Here is a 17,876-nt window from a genome sequence, read left to right on the forward strand (position 1 = left end):
GGCATACTTACAGAAATTATTCAAATTAATCATTATTTATCTGAAATTCAAATGTAACTAGGTATACTATATTTTATTTGTCTACTTTTGACTCAAGGTTTTATCAAACCTTGATTAAAAGCAAGACCTTACAAATGGCTATTGAGTTCTATAGCTGGAGGTGGGCAAAGAACTTCTCTCTCACACTTTATGTGCAATAAAGATAAATCCACTAGGGAACAAGGTATACTGAGGTGACAAGCCGAGATGTATTCCCTATACCCTTGCTATCAAAGGGTGGGCCTCAGACCAGAATTATCATCTCCTGGAAGCTCACTAGGAAAACAGGATCCCAGATACCCCGGCCCCACTTCCCTGCACCTTTCCCCTCCCCCTACTTAATCAGAACCTCCCCTTTCCTGAGGACCCAGATGATGTGCATATGGGTTAAAGTCTAAGGAGCACTGTCTATACCATTATAGATGCGAGTCATCAAGGGACAAGGAGGAAAGGCACCCCTCCCCGTGAAGTGAAATCACCTCCAGGTGCCCTAGAATTTTCACGTGCCTCCCTATTTGATGAATATGCACATGACAACTCAGTTACATGGAATGTGACACATAGGCTTCAACAAATGGGGTAAGAGACCATGAATGATCCAAATGGAATCATCCTACTTCTCAGAACAACCTGGAAAGCATTTAGAAGAAATCATTGGGTCTTAAAAACAGTCCTGCAAGGCCAAACCATCCCCCATGACCTCGGACAGAACAAGCCCACCTGTGTGGCTCTGGAGCAAGTGAACCCTCTTCCACTGAGTGGAAACCCAAGCCTCCACGCCACCAAAGCAGTGGTGACCGCGGCCTTGCTCACCTGTGAGGCTGAAGCCATTCTCCCAGCCTGGTTTTTCTAAAGCAAAGAGCCAGCCAAATAGGCCTCCGATCGGCGTGAGTGGGAGAAGGGCCTGGGCAGCGGGCTGTGGGATGTGGCTGATGGCCGTGTAGGCTCTGCCGTCGTTGCCTACCACGTAAGCGTGCAGATCCACGTCGGTGAAGTGCACAGGTGTGTGGCCCACGAGGAGGTGCCCACTCACCTTCCCATTGACTCGATGAGGTGCCCCTGAGAGATAGCAAACCCTGTCAACCTTGACCATCATCCAGGCGCACAGATAAAGCCACCCACCAACTCCCCAGTCTCCATCTTCAGCCCTTTTCCCAACTCCTTAACAACCCACTGGCCATCTAGGTACCAGACAGACCTGCCTTCCATCTCTCTCCTCCCATCCTCCCTCTCTCCCATCCACTTTGACTCTAATGCACTAGCAAAATGGGAGGAAACATTTCTGGTTAATCCTCAAATTGGGAAATTAGCTCAAACGTGTTCATCCCTCAGACATTTATGGAGCACCTGTGCTAGCACTTTGATTCAAACAGTAGTGACAGTGTCCATAAGCAGATCTCATGGTGGCCGCTAGAAACAGCAAGTGGCAGGAAAAGACCCACAGCAGCCCCCTGCCCCAATCAAGCCATCACCCCTCACCTTCGGGTAGACAGTGCTTCCCGTTCCCGTAAAACCTGGACTGGCAGTGGCAGCAGAAACCCGTGGCATAATCAGTGCAGAAGGCATGCCGGGAGCAGCGCTCGTGGTTGTGTTCACAGGTCTCCTTGTTGGCAGCATTGTATGTGAAGACTGGAAAGGAAAACAAACTTGCATGTAAAGGACTAAGTGATTCTGATGCAGTGGCTGCCGAGCTTCATCATGGACACAGCATCTGCCCCATAAAATCCATTTAGAGTGTAATAAACAAATGCAGTTTTGATGAGACAGGGATGACATTCAACGCAGGGGGAATGAACTTGCTTGGTCTTCTGGCAAGAAGCACTGCTGACTGCTCGCATCTGGTCTCCCTGCAGAGCTGGTGAGCAAGGATGAGGCTGAGACCCTCTATGTGGGGACAGGAAAGCCAGCCAGGAAGTAGGTCTTAGGCTGAACTGTACAAAATGGCCATTTTCTGGGTCAAAAATGGCCAAAGGTCAGCAATTTTATATGGTTCAAACTACTAGCAATGAGTTTCTGAGAGGATGACCAAAGAGAAAAACTAACAAATGTGGTCTTATGTCTAACCATTCTTCTCTTCTTTTTGATAACCCTGAACTTGAGAGAGAATAACCTATAGCTTGTCTTACAACCCAGAATAAAAAAAAAAAAAAAAAATGTTTTTCTGAAAGAGAAGAAGGCTGTTAAAGAAAGAACACACATACACGCACACCCCCTAAACAAAGTGTATGGGGAGGCAGGTCAAGATGGAGGGGAAGGAACAGGGAAGCCAGGCGTGAAAAGTTCTGGGCCTTCGCAGGGTTTCTTGTGGTGGGTGTGACCCAGGCGGGATGTCTGGGCAGTCGTGGAGAGCCTGGTCACAGTCACCCCTCTGTAGGAAGCCATGTGGGCCCAAGTAGGTTCAATGCTCCGGTAGCTGGTAGCTGTCCTTCCATCTCCCGCTTACTCTGCCCATTAAAAAAAGAAAGAGGACCATTTGTGCTGCCAAGGAAGAAAGGAACTGGAGCAGATTCCATTGTCACTACAGCGAACGGTCAAGGAGGTGGGGTGTGGCCAAGGGTGCTGACAGACAAGAGGCGGCTTGGGGACGATGCCAGTCCCTAGCACGGCCACCAGGAGGCAGAGCGGCTGTGCGCACCTCTGCCGCCGCCTCCCCAGGAGCAGGAGTTGGGAGGAGGCTCCCCGAGCGGACTGAGGAGGAAGGCCGGCAGAGAACTCTAGGGCGAGACTCCGTCACCGCTGTGAGGAACACACATAACCTGCTCTGGAAAAACTGAGTGGCAGCTGCGTTCCAGGACTAAGTCTGAAAAGGAGGAAATGGGAAGGGGAGGAAGAAATGGAAAAATCAATACTTACCCAGTATTCCAGAAGAGAACAGAAGACAAAATTGGGGGGCGGGGAGGTATAGAAGTTAACATAGAAGTTATCATAGAAGTTAACAGTGGAGTAATCATAGAAGTTAACAGTGGAGTCAGCATAAAGACTTGTACCAGCAACTGAGAATATAACAAAGTGAACACTGAAACAGTGCCTAATAAACGCCGGGTACTTTAAAGGCTAGGAACTTTAATTTTTTCAGTTTGCACAAGAGCAGGGACTTTCTTCAAATTCCTATATGCAGATAAACAAGTTCTGGCACAGATTAAACTGACTCTCCTAAAGTCACACAGGTGGCCAACGTGGGATTTGAACCCAGAGACACTTGCTCCAGATTCTTAACAGCTGGACCTGACCCCCTGCCGGTGGGGCCCAAGGACGTCTATCATGAGAGCCAGGCAAAGGAGCTGGTCAGGTAACTAGTGTTAATCAACATAGGCTTCGACCAGTAGAGTTTGAGTCATGCTTCATGTATCAGACGGAACGGGAGAAGACAGCAGAGATCCCCCAGAGGGCTGTCTCACTGACAGAAAAGCACAGGTAAGAGAAATGAGTGGCAGGAGTCACTTCTGGACAGTATTTGACTGCTGTTTACAGGTTCCTGAGAAAGCAGCGAGCTGAGGGTTGGCAGGACAGATGATCTTGACTCAAATGGAATATCTGACTAGGAACAGAAAATAAAGTTGGTGAATCAAGATTTGGTACTGGGCCCTGAGGACATGGCTGAGAAATTCCAGTTCGTTCAAAATAGAAAACCAGGCATCACTCTGAACATTTGGAAAAAAAATTAAAACAGGAAAGTGACACAAAACTCAATGCAGAAAAACAAAACAGATAATAAAAAAGATTGTTAAGAGGTGGCTATGAGGAAAAAACTATGCATCCTTATTTACCATTGGTCTAATAAGAAAGAGGGGAGGAAATCCCAGTTTGAGTAAAAATAAATGAATGTAACTTGTCAAAATCTCAGATTTCTCCAGCTCAGAAAGTCATGAGTAAGTGTTAAGAAGCGGCCCCTGGAGGGACTGGCATACGTGTGTGTTCACAGCCTCAGCTGCCATCAGGACCCTCCTCTCCCGGAGCACAAGGGAACTGGGCGGCAAAGCGTCCCACGTCTGACACTCAACAGCAGCCTGGCTCAGATGGCTCCGCGGAAACCAGAGATGCAGAGTCTGTTTCTTCCTCTCCAAAATCAGGATGACCCCAAAAACACACATAGCCCTTGTCACCAGAAATCACACCGTTTCTTAGCATACTTCTGGATGCAAAGGTGAAAAGGTGATCTGATGCAGGACTAAAGGGTAGTCATCTTCAGGAAATTCAAGTTAAAAAAAAATTGGTAAGATGAACCTATTTCTAGGGCAGGAATAGAGACACAGATGAGAGAAGAGGTATGTGGACACGGGGGGAAGGGTAGGCGGGATGAATTGGGAGATTGGAATTGACATACATACACCACCATGTGTAAAACATAGCTAGTGGGAACCTCCTATAAAGCACAGGGAGCTCAGCTGGGTGATCTGTGATGACCTAGAGGGGTGGGATGGGGGTGGAGGGAGGCCCAAAGAGGGAGGAGATATGTGTGTGTGTGTGTGTGTGTGTGTGTGTATATACAATGTGTGTATATATATACAATGCTGTTTCACTTCATTGTACAGCAGAAACTAATGTTGTAAAGTGTTTGTATTCCAGTTTAAAAAAACACTGTTCTACCCTCAAATTAATAAATTATGGGTTTGTAGTCAGTTCAGTTGCTCAGTTGTGTCCAACTCTTTGCGACCCCACTCTTTGAGCCTGCCAGACTCCTCTGTTCATGAAATTCTCCAGGCAAGAATACTGGAGTGGGTTGCCACTTTCTCCAGGGGCTCTTCCTTACCCAGGGATTGAACCCATATCTCCTGGATTGCAGGCAGATTCTTCACCATCTGAGTCACTAGGGAAGTCCTACAGATGTGTAGAGTTGGGCTAATTGAACTAAGAGGTGGAGGCATGGCTATTCTTTGGGTAAAAAGAGAGGCTTGACGGTGTAGCCAGCAACATACAAATGCAACTGTGCCAAAGCTTAAAAGTTTATAGGCACACCATCTGCATGTTTCTAACAAAAAATAAGTTAGGCCCCCATGAAAGTCTATTACATGACTGAAACTATTATTATAATGGGTTAGCTACTGGTAGGCTGGTTTGGGGATCTTTTAAAACTGTGTATGTGGGGGGGAGGGGAGCTGCATGCTCAGGATGGGACTTGCTGAGCCAGGAATACAAGCTGTGCCTTCCAGCCTGTGCAGGCCATGCAGGGGGAACATGGGTATGCTCCTGGTCAGAGGAACATCCGGTTCCTTTTCTGTACCTGCCTCCATGTGCAGATGAGCACATGTAATACTGACAGTGTCAACTTAGGTGAAAGACAAACGCTACAATTTTCTTTCAGTAATTCAAACAAGTATTTACTAAGAACTCCCTATGTGCCTGGCCCTGGAGTAGGAACTGAAGATACACCAGGGAACAAGAGAAACAAAAATTCCTGTCCTGGACTTCCCTGGTGGTGCAGTAGATGGGAATCCCCCCGCGTTGCAGGGATGGGTTCGATACCTGGTTGGGGAAGAGTCCACATACCTCGGACCAGCTAAGCCCGTGCGCCACAGCTACTGAAGCCTTCGTGCTCTAGAGAACCTGTGCTCTGCGACAAGAGAAGAAACTAGCAATGAGAACCCTGCACACGGCAACCAAGAGTAGTTCCCCCCTGCTGCAACTAGAGAAAGACCTTGTGCAGCAACAAAGACTCAGCACGGCCAGAAATAAATTTCATTAAACAAAATAATCTCCTGTCCTGAAGCTTATATCCCCCTCCCTAGACAACAGTCAATAGACAGGTAAATTATTCGGCATGGTGGATAATATCCACTGCTACGCAGAAACCTAAATCAGGGAGGGACAGGAGAGCGAAGGTGACTTTGGGCAGAAGCCTGGAGGAGGGGAGGATGAGTGAGGGCAGGCACGCCCTGTCTGGAAGGCAGGCATGTGGGAGAAACAGGGGCAGGAAGAGGGGAGAAGGCCGGAGAAGTAGCCCTGGCCACTTCTCTCCTGTCAGGCCTGGGAGGTCAAGGGGAGGATCTGGGTTTTAGTCTGAGCAAGATGGGAAGCTGCTGGAGGGTTTGGAGCAGAAGGGTGATGCTGTGTGGGAAGGGGGAGGTGGCTTGGTCATTGGAGGTGATGATGGAGGGGATGGAGAAGAGACCAGATCTGGAGTGCTGTGAGGTGGAGTGCTGTGAGGTGGAGTGGCCAGGGTGGGCTGATGGACTGGACAGAGGGAGGGAAGAGGAGGATGAGTGGGGGGTGAGGTAGAGAGAGGGGACGCGGAGAGGAGAAAGAGAGGGCTCCACAGGGATGTTCATTTCCTGGCGTGGGAACTGGAAGGCTGGAGCTGCCGCTTCCTGGAGGAGGTCTGTGGGAGGTCAGCTCTGGCAGCACCTTTGAGGCACCTGGGAAGCTCCACTCTGGCTCTGACTGGGACTTACACTTTCCCTATGGTGCCAGGCAGAGGGAACGCTGCCTTCCTTCCTATGGATTCTGGGAACCACTGCATCAGAACCACCTGGGATCCCAACTAAAAATGCAAATTCCTAGGGCACACCTTTGACCTACCAATTCAGACTCGGTGGGCGGGTCCCAAGAGTCTGCACCTGAGCCACTCCTGGGGTCTCTTATGCCCATGGATGCCAATGGTCAGCATATTTGCAAACCTTCCCTTTCTGAGTTGGAGAATGCTGTTTCACGTAGTGAATGAATTTCATCTGACCAATTAATTAGCAGCTCATGGGGTGGGTGGGATTTCAGGGAATGCTTTAGCATTCACTCCTGCCCTGGCTGAGAAGCAGGACTCTGCGCTGGATGGCCCACTTAGGCTAAGTCCCCAAGCGTGGCACGTGAAGATCTTTAATGGAGGAAACCAGGCGCCTAGGACCCAGGTCTTTATCCGGGCAAGAAAAGCCAGACTTCTGGCCAATGTGACTTCTCAAACTTCTATGGGAACTGCAGGTAGATTCAAGGATGCTGAACCCCATGGAGGTGGGGAATCAGTGTCTGAATCCCAGCTGGATGAGATGTGCAGTGAGTACCTTTTCTTTCTCAGTGGTCATTTCTATGCCTCTTTGTCTCACAGTTGTAAATGTGTTTTCACACAGTTCTTTCTGTTTCACAAAGATTATATGATCTGGCTCTAAACCTCACACTCCTTCCCTCATATCAGCAATACTCAATTGAAGTGGGCTTCAGAATCACTAGGGGACCTGGCTTAAACAGGCAGATTCTGGGTCAGAAGGTGGAGGATGGGTGTGGAATCAGCATTATAAACCAGGGCCATGAGAGAAAGAGCCACAAGTGGACTAGAGCCACACTTCAAGAAATTTAGTTTTTATCCCACAGATTCCTCTCTCCCAAATTTTACCCACTCCAGACCCTCTGGGCAGGCTCCACTCCAGACCCTCTGGGGACCCACATTCTGCCTGGTGGCTCCTGTCACAGGGGAGGGACAAGTCTGCTGGCAATTTGGACCTCACAGGAGGGTGGAGGGCAGCCAGGTGTGAATTTTCAGGCTCAGTTTGCAGCGGTTTTGTTAACTGAGGTTAGACAGTTGCTAAAGGAATCTCCCTATGAGGATTTAAAAAACGTCGTTTCTTTTTTTGCATTGAATGCTTTTTCACTCTTTTCCTATCCTTAACGGAAAGAAAAAATGGGGGTGGAGTCACGGGGCTATATCAGGAAAAAGAAGGAGAGGCGCTGCCAGGGCACTTGAGACTTGCCCTAACTGGGAGATTTTCACACAAATGGAAAACTCCTCCTCTGCACTTATTCTAATCCATCCTTCAGTCTTCATTTCTCCAAAAACCCTTAAGCACTCGTCTTCAGCCCTGGCCCAGCCACGTGGAAGACTGGCAGGCTCCAGGGTGCAGACCAGATTCACCGTGCAAACGGGGACCAAGGGCTTTCCTGAGCTGGCCCTGCGTCTGGAAACTGGGCTGACCTTTACTTTAACAGCTCTTCCTGCTACCTCAGATAAAGAACCTACATTTTTCACTGCAGGACAGATTTTTTCTAAGTTTCCCACCTCACAGCATGACAGACGAATTAAGAAAAACCACGTCCAGCTTTATAATGAAAAACAGTGGTAGGCTTTTCCCTCCAGTGTTCATTTGTTCTTGGTGTATATGTGTGGTACATAGTGAAGCTGGCTAGGCAAACAGGTATTAGGACCCTGTTTTTTGTTGGGGGGAGGGTTACATCGACCCTAGAAGCCTCTCCCTTAAGGTGTCTTCAGCGGTATAGGTGACCCTCTTGTTCACATTCCCTCAGCAACTTGGGGGTGCCCCCTACCCCTGGAGAAGGGCTTTTGTGTCTGGAAGGCTGGGTTGGGCAGCTCATCCCAGGGTAGAAGCTACTTGAGACACATCCCTAAGGCCTTTCCCAAGGCCAGAAGCCACAGGGGAATCCTATTAACATCCTGGGCCTTCCCTGCATGACTGCCGTCTAAGTACAATCAACAGGATCGCAGGACAGAGTGAGACTGCCTGAGGGTGCTGAAAGTCCTTTCCAATTCATCATGCAGACTGAGGTCAAATTAAGCTCCTCACTGCACAACCTGGGCAGGTAGGTTTAAGAATCTTAAGAATCTCTATGGCCCCTGTGAATCAAGTTCGTCCCTGCTGCCCACAACACTGGCTGACTCCAGGCAGCGAGAGCCTTGCTGGCAGCTGCCTCTTACACCTACCCCCTGCATATCTCTCTCTACTTCAGGCTTCCGTCTCCTTCTCTGCACTGTGGGAAGGATCTACTCCACAGGGCAATTCTGAGGATTAACTGTGCTAGTGCCATCCAAGCAAAGTTCCCACTCAGAGTCCAAGTGGACACCCGATAAATATCAGTGAAGACTTCCACTAGTGCCCTGATCAGAGGAGGGCACTGCTCTGATAATTTTTGGTTTGACAACAAGTTTCCAGAGTTGCTTGGAGAAACAATACCCCTGAAACAGAGAAAGTTTGTGCAGCCAATTTACTGCTGGTTTTCTGGTCTACAGAAAGATAACAAAGAAAGCAAAAAGCTTGAGGCTAGATGAAATTGGGACATTCTTGCCTGGTGTGGACAGGATCTAAAAAGAATCTAGATTTCTCAACAAAAAGTCTATAAAAAATAGTCCCTAAGGGAAAAAAAATTTTTTTAAGAGAGAGGAAATCTATTTAATTTCTTGGTTTAGCAAGTTAACTACTATGAAACTTAAAGGCAAAAGTAAAATCTACTGGGCCTGGTGCTTCCGTGCCCAATTTTAATTCTTGCAACTCTTCAATGAGGTCCCAGGTGGCACTAGTGGTAAAGAACCTGCCTGCCAATGCAGGAGATATAAGAGACGTAGGTTCGATCCCTGAATTGGAAAGATCCCCTGGAGAAGGACACAGCAACCCACTCCAGTATTCCTGCCTGGAGAATCCTATGGACAGAAGCGGGCTACAGTCCACAGGGTCGCAAAGAGTTAGACACAACTGAAGCAACATAGTACACACAGCACACACACATATCTCTGCTGCATAGCTGAAGAAAATGAGACTCAGAGCAAATGTCTTATCCCAAACCACATAACGGAGCTGGAAATCAAACTCAAGTCCATTGAAAACCAAAATCCACACTCCTTCACTCCATCATTAGAAAAAGTTGGCAACATGGCTCAAGGCTGGCATTTTAGCAGGCAGTGTTCAATGTGAGTCTGAGCCACCCCACCCACTAAGTTTCCCAGAGGGAGTCCACTTTTGCCTGATAGACCTGTGGGATGCTAATGTTTTGTATGAAAAAACAAATTTCGCTGCCAAAAAAAACCAAGTAATTAATAACTGCACGATTCTATACAGTCAACCCTCTGTTATCCACAAGTTCTGCACCTGCATATTCAAGGAGCTGTGGGTCCTGTCCTGTATTTAAGGTCCACGGTTAGGGGAACCCACAGTTGAGGGAGCTGAGGTTGCAGAATCAGGGATCTGAAGGGCTGACTGAAGGCCTTGAGCATACACAGATTTTGGTATCTGTACTGGGAGAGGGGGTCCTGGAACAAATTCCCTGAGGATACTGAGTCTTCCTAAAGTTCGAGATGAGATCAGAGGTTCAACTATTTTTCATTTCTGCTTTCAAGTTTTAAAGCTTTCCCTCTCTGCTAATATGGTGGCTGATTTTTCTTTCTTCAAGGTTCAAAAACTTATAGTTAGATTTTCTTTCCCCTAAATGTCTCATTGTATTGCCCAGATGTTTCAAACGCATGTTGCCATTTCCGAGATGTCAGGGGTAGGCGTTATCAGCAGCTGGTAAATATCATAGTTCATGCCCCACGAGAGTTATGGCTGCTGTTTCTGTTCTCTATGGCCAGTTCCCTTGGCCTCTTACAGTTACGCCAGCTTTTCTCAGCCCCTCACAGCTCAAAACAGGGCGTGCAGCCTGTTCTTCTTAACCCTTTAACAAATCACTCCAGGGATCTGCTTTCTAATACTCCAAGCTCTTCTCAGGGCAGGAAGTCACAACCCACAAATGAAAAGACGACTTTGGAGCTTATCTTTACCTCAAAATCTCTTTGGTCAACAGAAACCAACACGATATTGTAAGCAATTATCCTCCAATTAAAAATAAATATTTTTTAAAAGAAAGAAACAAGTAACAAGTCTTTGATACTTGGCTTTATATTTTCTTTAGATATATGACACTTATGCTGAAAATTCAGGAGACTAGACTAGAAAAGTGTGAAGGTTCTGAAGCCTCCCCATAAAATTCACATGACTTGAGAGAAATGCAGTCCTTAGGCACAAATTAAGGCACAAGTACTTAACAAACCCACTCTTCATTCTCTACCACCCCACCCCCATTCCCGCTGCTTTAAATCCTCTATAATTAGTAAAAGCAGCCACCACTTATTAAGACCTAACTAGTATAGACACTAAGCTAAGAACTTCATTATCTCTTTCAATCCTCTCAACAAATTTAGGAGAAACTAGAGGTTTGGGGGTTACATGAAGCCAGCATGACAGCCAAGATTCGACCCTCAGTCTGACACCAACGTTCTCCTTGTCATCATTACCCAGCGTCACCTCAGTCACAAAATAGTTTCATCCCTCCACCTCCCAAAAGAAGCGCTTCTTCAAGCAAATTCTTGCAGGTCAGGGGCCACCGCAGAACCACCTGAAAGACCTTATGCTAGGTCAACCTGTTTTACTCTAAAAAAAAGTATGAGAAACAGGAAAGGTGAAGAAAAAATACAAAGGTTCTAAAGAATGCTTTCACCTCTGACCTCCTTCCTCCTGTCAGAGGTCAGATGAGCAGTCCCTGGAACAAATGGGATAAATCTGTGGCCAGTTTCCCATTCAGGTGTTCACATCTCTGACTGGGAAGAAAGAGTTGACCTGACAAGTCTCGCCTTCAAGAGAAGGCGACATGGGCTCCGTGTCTGTATTAATTAACCGAGGCCTCCCCTGGGCATTTCTCTGCTGGCCCCTCGCTCTGGCCAGTGAGTCATGAAATGAGGACAAGGCTCCGGGGAGCTGAATAGCACAGCTGCACAGCCATGAACCAGAAATGACAAGACACAGGTGGTTCGCAGTTTTCTCCCCAGGGGTCCCCTCTCCCACACACTCCACCACCAAGTCCCTAACTGAGGGGAGCACTGAGGTCATCCCATTATGGAGGAAGAATCTGGAATGTTCATCCCAGCCAGCACAACTCACCACTTGAAACTAAAGCCCGAAGCCCTCCATCACCATAATGTGTGTGAGGCCTCAAAACGCTTTACCTTTGTTGAACTTTCAAACTAAAATACTTCATTCCACTTGAGAGCGTAGCTGGCACGAGCAACCCCCAGTTCTTCCCCACGTGCTTCAAGAAGCCCCCCTTTTTTAAAAAAATATTATTAATGGTCAACAGATTCCAAACAGAATTTGCCTGCCAAGATTTCTTTGGCAAAGGAAAGATACTCGGGTTTTAAAAATAAGTCCCCAGCTTCGTTTTGCTAAACTCTTCATCTACTTACTTGAAAGAAAATTCATGAGTCTCTGCAAGATCAGCATTTTTTTTTTTTCAGTGAATTCTCAGCACCCAGGGTTCAAATCCACTTACCCTCAGTGTTGGAGCTGATGTCGTCCTCCACTCCGACCACTTGCCTCCGGTGACCCAGGTGCGGGGCGTGGTCAGGCCCAGGGTAGTTGGGAAGAGCCGCCTCTCCTCCCGGATGGGCTGGAAGAGCATCCTGGTCCGCTGGCCCGGCTCCGCCCTCTGGGGAGGGTGGCAGGGCTTCCCCGGGAGGAGCAGGTAAATCTCCTTCCGTCTCTGGAGGAGTAGGGACTCTGGTCCCTGGCTGTTCAGAAGACTCAACTCGCCCTTTTAAATCCGAGGCATCGGTCTCCCCCTGAGGTCTCCTCTCTTTGGTGTGAGGGTCCAAGCGGGAAGATTCTGTTTCAGGCCCACCCCGAGATGCTGAAGGTGGCACAGGGGAGGCCAGGTCAGAATCTGGGGCAGAGATCCTATCTCTTAAAGAAACATCGACTGAGCTGTGGCCATTTGATGCCTCCGCCGGCTCACTAGGTGGGTATTCGATTTCCTCCTCAATCTCATCATAATCATCCAAAGGGTCCTGAGTGTAGTCACCCTCCAGGGCCACGGCATGGCTGAAGGACTGTCCCAGAGGAGCCGAAGGACGGGCTTTGGAGAGGTCTCCTCCAACGGTCGCTGGTCTGACGTTGTCCAGCGGGGAAGTGCTGCCTATGTGAAAAGCCCACACTCCAGGAATGCCCAGGTTGCTGTGTCTAAATAAAAAGGAAAAAAAGATAATGTAGCATATGTGTCCACCCACCACCTTCCTACAAAGGTGAGCAATTTATTTGAAAACTGAAAGACTATTCAGATCAGGTTTTCACTGGCAGCGAACCAAACAAAACCAGACTTACATGATAACTGAAAAGCATTATATTGGAATTTTTATGCAAATGATCTCTTATTAAACAGTGGGTTTCAAAGGCCATATGCCTACTACCAGACACTCAAATCAGAATTCTGTACTACATGTTTTATCTAAATGGCTATTTGAAAACATCTAGGGAACAAGGGCTTCCCTGGTAGCTCAGATGGTAAAGGATCTGCCCACAACATGGGCGACCCGGGTTCAATTCCTGGGTTGAGAAGATCCCCTGGAGAAGGGAATGGCTACCCACTCCAGTATTCTTGCTTGGAGAATTCCGTGGACAGAGGAGCTTGGCAGGCTACCATCCATGGGGTGGCAGAGTTGGACACAATTGAGCAACTAACACTCCCTGGTGACTCAGTGGTAAAGCAGCCTCCTGCCAGTGCAGAAGACACGGGTTCAATCCCTAGGTTGAGAAGATCCCCTGGAGAAGGAAATGGCAACCCAATCCAGTATTCTTGTCTGGAGAATTCCATGGCGAGAGGAGTCTGGTGGGCTACAGTCCAGAGGGACACAGAGTTGGACATGACTTACCTACTGAACACACACACGCATACACACACACTTTTAACAAACTCAAGAAAACATGCTTAGCCATTTCTGCCAAACACCTAAATAATAATGAGTCCTTTTTATTTGAGAGTTAATTACATGCCAAGTGCTTAACATTCTTCAACACAACTTGCAAGGCAGGGGCAGTGATATGCCTGATTTTTCAGAGGAGAAAACAGGTTTAGAGAGGTTAACTAATCTTCTTAAGGTTGCACAATAATAATTGGCAGAGTTTGGACTTGAATTCAGCAATAACACCAAAGCCCATGCTCTGAACATCCACGTCATGTCAGAAAATCAGTACACTATAGTCAGTCCACATCCTAATTATCTTACACGACAGAATGTGAGAAACATTTCACTGTTTAGTCACATGGATTATTCAATTAATTCACAAACCCTGGTAAATCAATGTCAAAAAATTCAAAGAAATAGAAATACCTAAGTATCAAAAATGTTGAGGAAATGTAGAACAAAGGTTAAGAGGCAGATAAGAAAGTAGGTTAATTAACTGCCATAGGTCACAGGTGAGAGATGTCCAGAAACATTTGGAGCCAGGGAGCTCACTTGTACACCTCCACTAGAAAAGAACACAGGCTCCATTCAGTCTTCCAAATATCCCAGCGATCCATTATTTTAGTCAATGATACATTCTAAAGAGAATAACCCCACAAATAATTTTTTTTTAAAAAAGGAAAAGCTCAGAGAAAGAAAGGGTCTGGCTGGCTTGAATACACCCATTTCTATACTCTCCGGCATGTGGACCAAACACCAGGCTCTCCGTCTCTCATGTTGTGGGATTTTCTCCGCAGTCAGTCCATGAGAAGTCAGTTAATGACTAATAATATAACAGGAAATTCATTGACTCATATGAGGACAAGAGAATTTTGCTCATTTGGGCTGGGATTCCTCACCTTCACGTGGATTTCTACAGCAATAATATTTATTAACACAATTCTGAGAATCAATCAATCAGTCCCCACCTCCTTGCACGTTGTTACCCCCACTGCAGTTGTAATTAGTTTAGAGAAACGAGTGTAGAAAGAAAAACTTGATCCTTTGTGCAATATGCTATGTAAACTTAGTAAGTTCTAAGAATTAAATGCTGGTGCTTTCTGGCAAGCAAGCAAGGAATGCTAAAGAAGATAAGAGAGGATTCAGAAGATCTGAGGATGTTGAGTTTATTATCACATCGGAGGTGTTGCAGCTGTGAAATTTCTTCTTGAAGTTAGAAACAGAAAACTATAAAAGCTTCAAAGAGTAGGAAAGTACAAATTATGGCAGATAAAAGCTAAATAAAATAGTCTTCTCATTAAATATGAATTACTATCCTGGCTTTTGTCATTGTGCATGATAGGAAAGTAGCCAGTTTGAGTTTATCCTAAAATCCAAGGTCATTTGGAAAGCTTAGCGATAGAAAGAACTTAATTTACTTCCTAGAAAGAAAACAAGGCTACAAAATGAGATGGACAGTGCTTTCCTCCCTGGGGTATTAGGAGGATTAAGCTAGAAAATCACATAAAATGTTCAGCATGGGGCCCTGCATATAATAAGTGCTTAGTAACTACTGTTTTCTAGGAGACAGAAAAGAATAATCTCAAAAAATGCAAATGTGTGCATTCATATTTAAATGTGCAGAAGGAGAATTATTACAAACACACTATGAATTATATAATTTATGACCTCTAAACTTATAAGACAAGTTTGAGAAAGAAAACAATTCTATTGACTAGGAGAATAATTTTATTTTTTAAAAATGCATACTGAAGCACTGAGGGGTGAGTGGCATGATGTGTGTCACCTACTTTAGTTACATAAAAAAGAAAAAAGTTTTTAAGATAGCAAAATGTCAACAGCTTGTAAATCTAGATTACCTCCACTTTTTTGCATATTTTTGAAAGTTTAAATAATGAATGCTGGAAAGGGTGTGGGAAAAAAGAAACCCTCCTACACTGTTGGTGGGAACGTAAATCAGTACAGTCACTATGGAGAACTGTATGGAGGTTCCTTAAAACACTAAACATACAACTGTCACATGACCCAGAAATCCCACTTCTGGGCGTATATGCAGAGAAAACCATACTTTGAAAAGATACATGCACTCCAATGTTCATAACAGCACTATTTACAATAACCAAAACATGGAAGCAACCTAAATATCTATCAACAGATGAATGGATAAAGATGTGGATAACAACGGAATATTGCTCAGCCATAAAAAAGAATGAAGTAATACCATTTGCAGCAACATGGATGGACCTAGAGATTATCACACCAAATGCAGTAAGCCAAAGACAAATATCATATGATATTACTGATATGTGAAATCTAAAAGAAGAGAAAGACACAAATGAACTTACTTCCAAAACAGAAAGACACAGACACAGAACACAAGCTTACAGCTATCAAAGAGAAAGTGGGACAGGGATAAATAAGGTGTTTGGGGTTAACACGTACACACTACTATACATAAAATAGATAACCAATAAGAATCTATTGGATAGCACAGGGAACTATATTCGATATCTTGTAATAATGTGAAGGAAAGAAAGAGAGAGGGAGGGAGGAAAGAAAGAAAAGGAAGGAAGGAAGAAGGGAAGGAAAGAAAAAAAAAAACCAGAAGATTAAGTTGGGGAACCTTTCTATCATTTGGAGGTAGAAAAGGCCTTCCTAAAAATAACACCAAGACCTGAAATCATAAAGGAAAAGACCAATAACTTTGGCAAACCTAAAGTTATACCATTTAGATCGTAACTACCTTTAAAGATGAACAACTGGATAAAAATATTGATGGCATTTAAGAGAAAATATTTTTACTAGATTTTTCTTATTTGTAAAAGATCCCTGTAAATACCTCAGTAGAAAATAGCAAAGAAATGGCTATTAACCATTGAAAAGGTGCTCAGTTTTACCAGTAATCATAAAAATTAGAGTGAAAATAGAACATTTATACCTATCAGATTCACAAATATTAAAAAGATTAGAAGCCTGTAGGAAATGAACATTGTCAATCACAGCTCTCCATTATTGGTGGGATTGTAAGCTGGTGCAGGGTTTCTGAAGGGTGATTGGTTAATGTGCACTAAAATGTTAAACTGCATACAACTTTTCTCAGCAATTCTACTTCTAAGAATTTATCTTTAAGACAAATGAGCATCCAAACAATGTATATTATTTTGTTTACTGCAACAATAATTATAAAAGGAAAAACCAGGAATAGTTTATATGTTCATCAATCAGTTTATTGTTTTAATAATACAGGCCATATATGATGCCATGTTTTATAGCCTTCAAATAATAATATAAAGATATCTTACTGAAAGATGTCCATAAGACAGTGGTAAATGGGAAGATTCCATATGTATAACAAAAGAAACATTTTGGTTTTAAAAAGGTTTTGCATACCCCTAAACTTCTGAAATGACTATTAATAATGGTTATCACTTTGAAGCAGTGATAATGGGTGATTTTTACTTTTATTTCACAATTATCAGCATTACTTGCACCTTATTTCAGCTTTTATACTAAACAGATTCTACTGAGAGGATTATGAAAACGTGTCAGGCGAAATGGGGCCAGGGACCTGGGGGCTGGGAGGTTAGGGGGGGCAGTTAGGCTAAGGTTTGGGTGTGGTTAGGGTGGCCCCTGCCGCTCTGCGAGCCCTGGTTGATGATGACATGACCACTGCGCAATTTGAGTTCTGGGAACTAGGTGATGGAGCGTGTTCTGAGAACGGACTGAGACCGAAAAAATAAATAAATAAATAAATAATAAATAAATAAAATTTAAAAAAAAATAAATAAATAAACAGATTCTACTAAAGAAAACTTCTTCCATCAGTCATTTTGGCCCCCTATCTTCTACTTTCAATCAAGCAACTCGGAGGTTTCTAGGAAGCATGAAAGACAGAGATGAGGTAGGCATTGTTGCTATTGCTTGGTCTCTAAGTCATGTCTGATTTTTGTGACTTCATGGACTGCAGCCCGCCAGGCTCCTCTGTCCATGGGATTTCCAGGCAAGAGCACTGGGGTGGGTTGCCCTGCCCTCCTCAGGTGACCTTCTCAACCCACAGATCGAACCCCCATCTCCTGCATTGGCAGGGGGATTCTTTACCACCGAGCCACATGGAGGAAGGCAAATGGAAGCAGTGTATATGTGTACATGTCTGCGTGTCCGTGTGTGTCTATGTGAGTTCTTGGGGCCTTTACGGCGGTGGTGGGGAAGCGTAACTGCTTTTTCCCACAGGCTCTTTGGCCTCCACTGCCTCCCGTACCCTGAGGAGGTAGCCCCATGCTCTGCAACTGTCTAACCGCTCCTCCATCTAGCCTAGGAGAGTGCAGGCTGCTAGTATACGGGGCCTAGGCCTTAGACATCTTTGTCTTTCCAGCGCTTGAATGATGTCTGAAAAGCAGAGAATCCATGGGCTCCAAGAGAA

General features: G+C 45.3%; 1 protein-coding gene and 1 non-coding gene across 2 annotated transcripts in view; one reads left to right on the forward strand and one right to left on the reverse strand.

Moving 5' to 3' along the window:
• Positions 1-17,876, reverse strand: part of NID2 (nidogen 2) — an 82,140-nt gene that overhangs the window by 51,951 nt on the left and 12,313 nt on the right. The window contains exons 4-6 of the mRNA XM_065940026.1: positions 12,049-12,734; positions 1,519-1,668; positions 853-1,098 (exon numbers count right to left, since the gene is read on the reverse strand). Coding sequence (XP_065796098.1) covers positions 853-1,098; positions 1,519-1,668; positions 12,049-12,734 — 1,082 coding nt within the window. The remainder of the gene's footprint in view (positions 1-852; positions 1,099-1,518; positions 1,669-12,048; positions 12,735-17,876) is intronic.
• LOC136172777 (small Cajal body-specific RNA 18) lies at positions 17,105-17,187 on the forward strand. Its single transcript, XR_010664115.1, has one exon. It is a non-coding gene; the product is annotated as a small Cajal body-specific RNA 18 (non-coding RNA).

This window comes from Muntiacus reevesi, chromosome 7, assembly GCF_963930625.1.
Source record: "Muntiacus reevesi chromosome 7, mMunRee1.1, whole genome shotgun sequence".
Classification (NCBI taxonomy): Eukaryota; Metazoa; Chordata; class Mammalia; order Artiodactyla; family Cervidae; genus Muntiacus; species Muntiacus reevesi.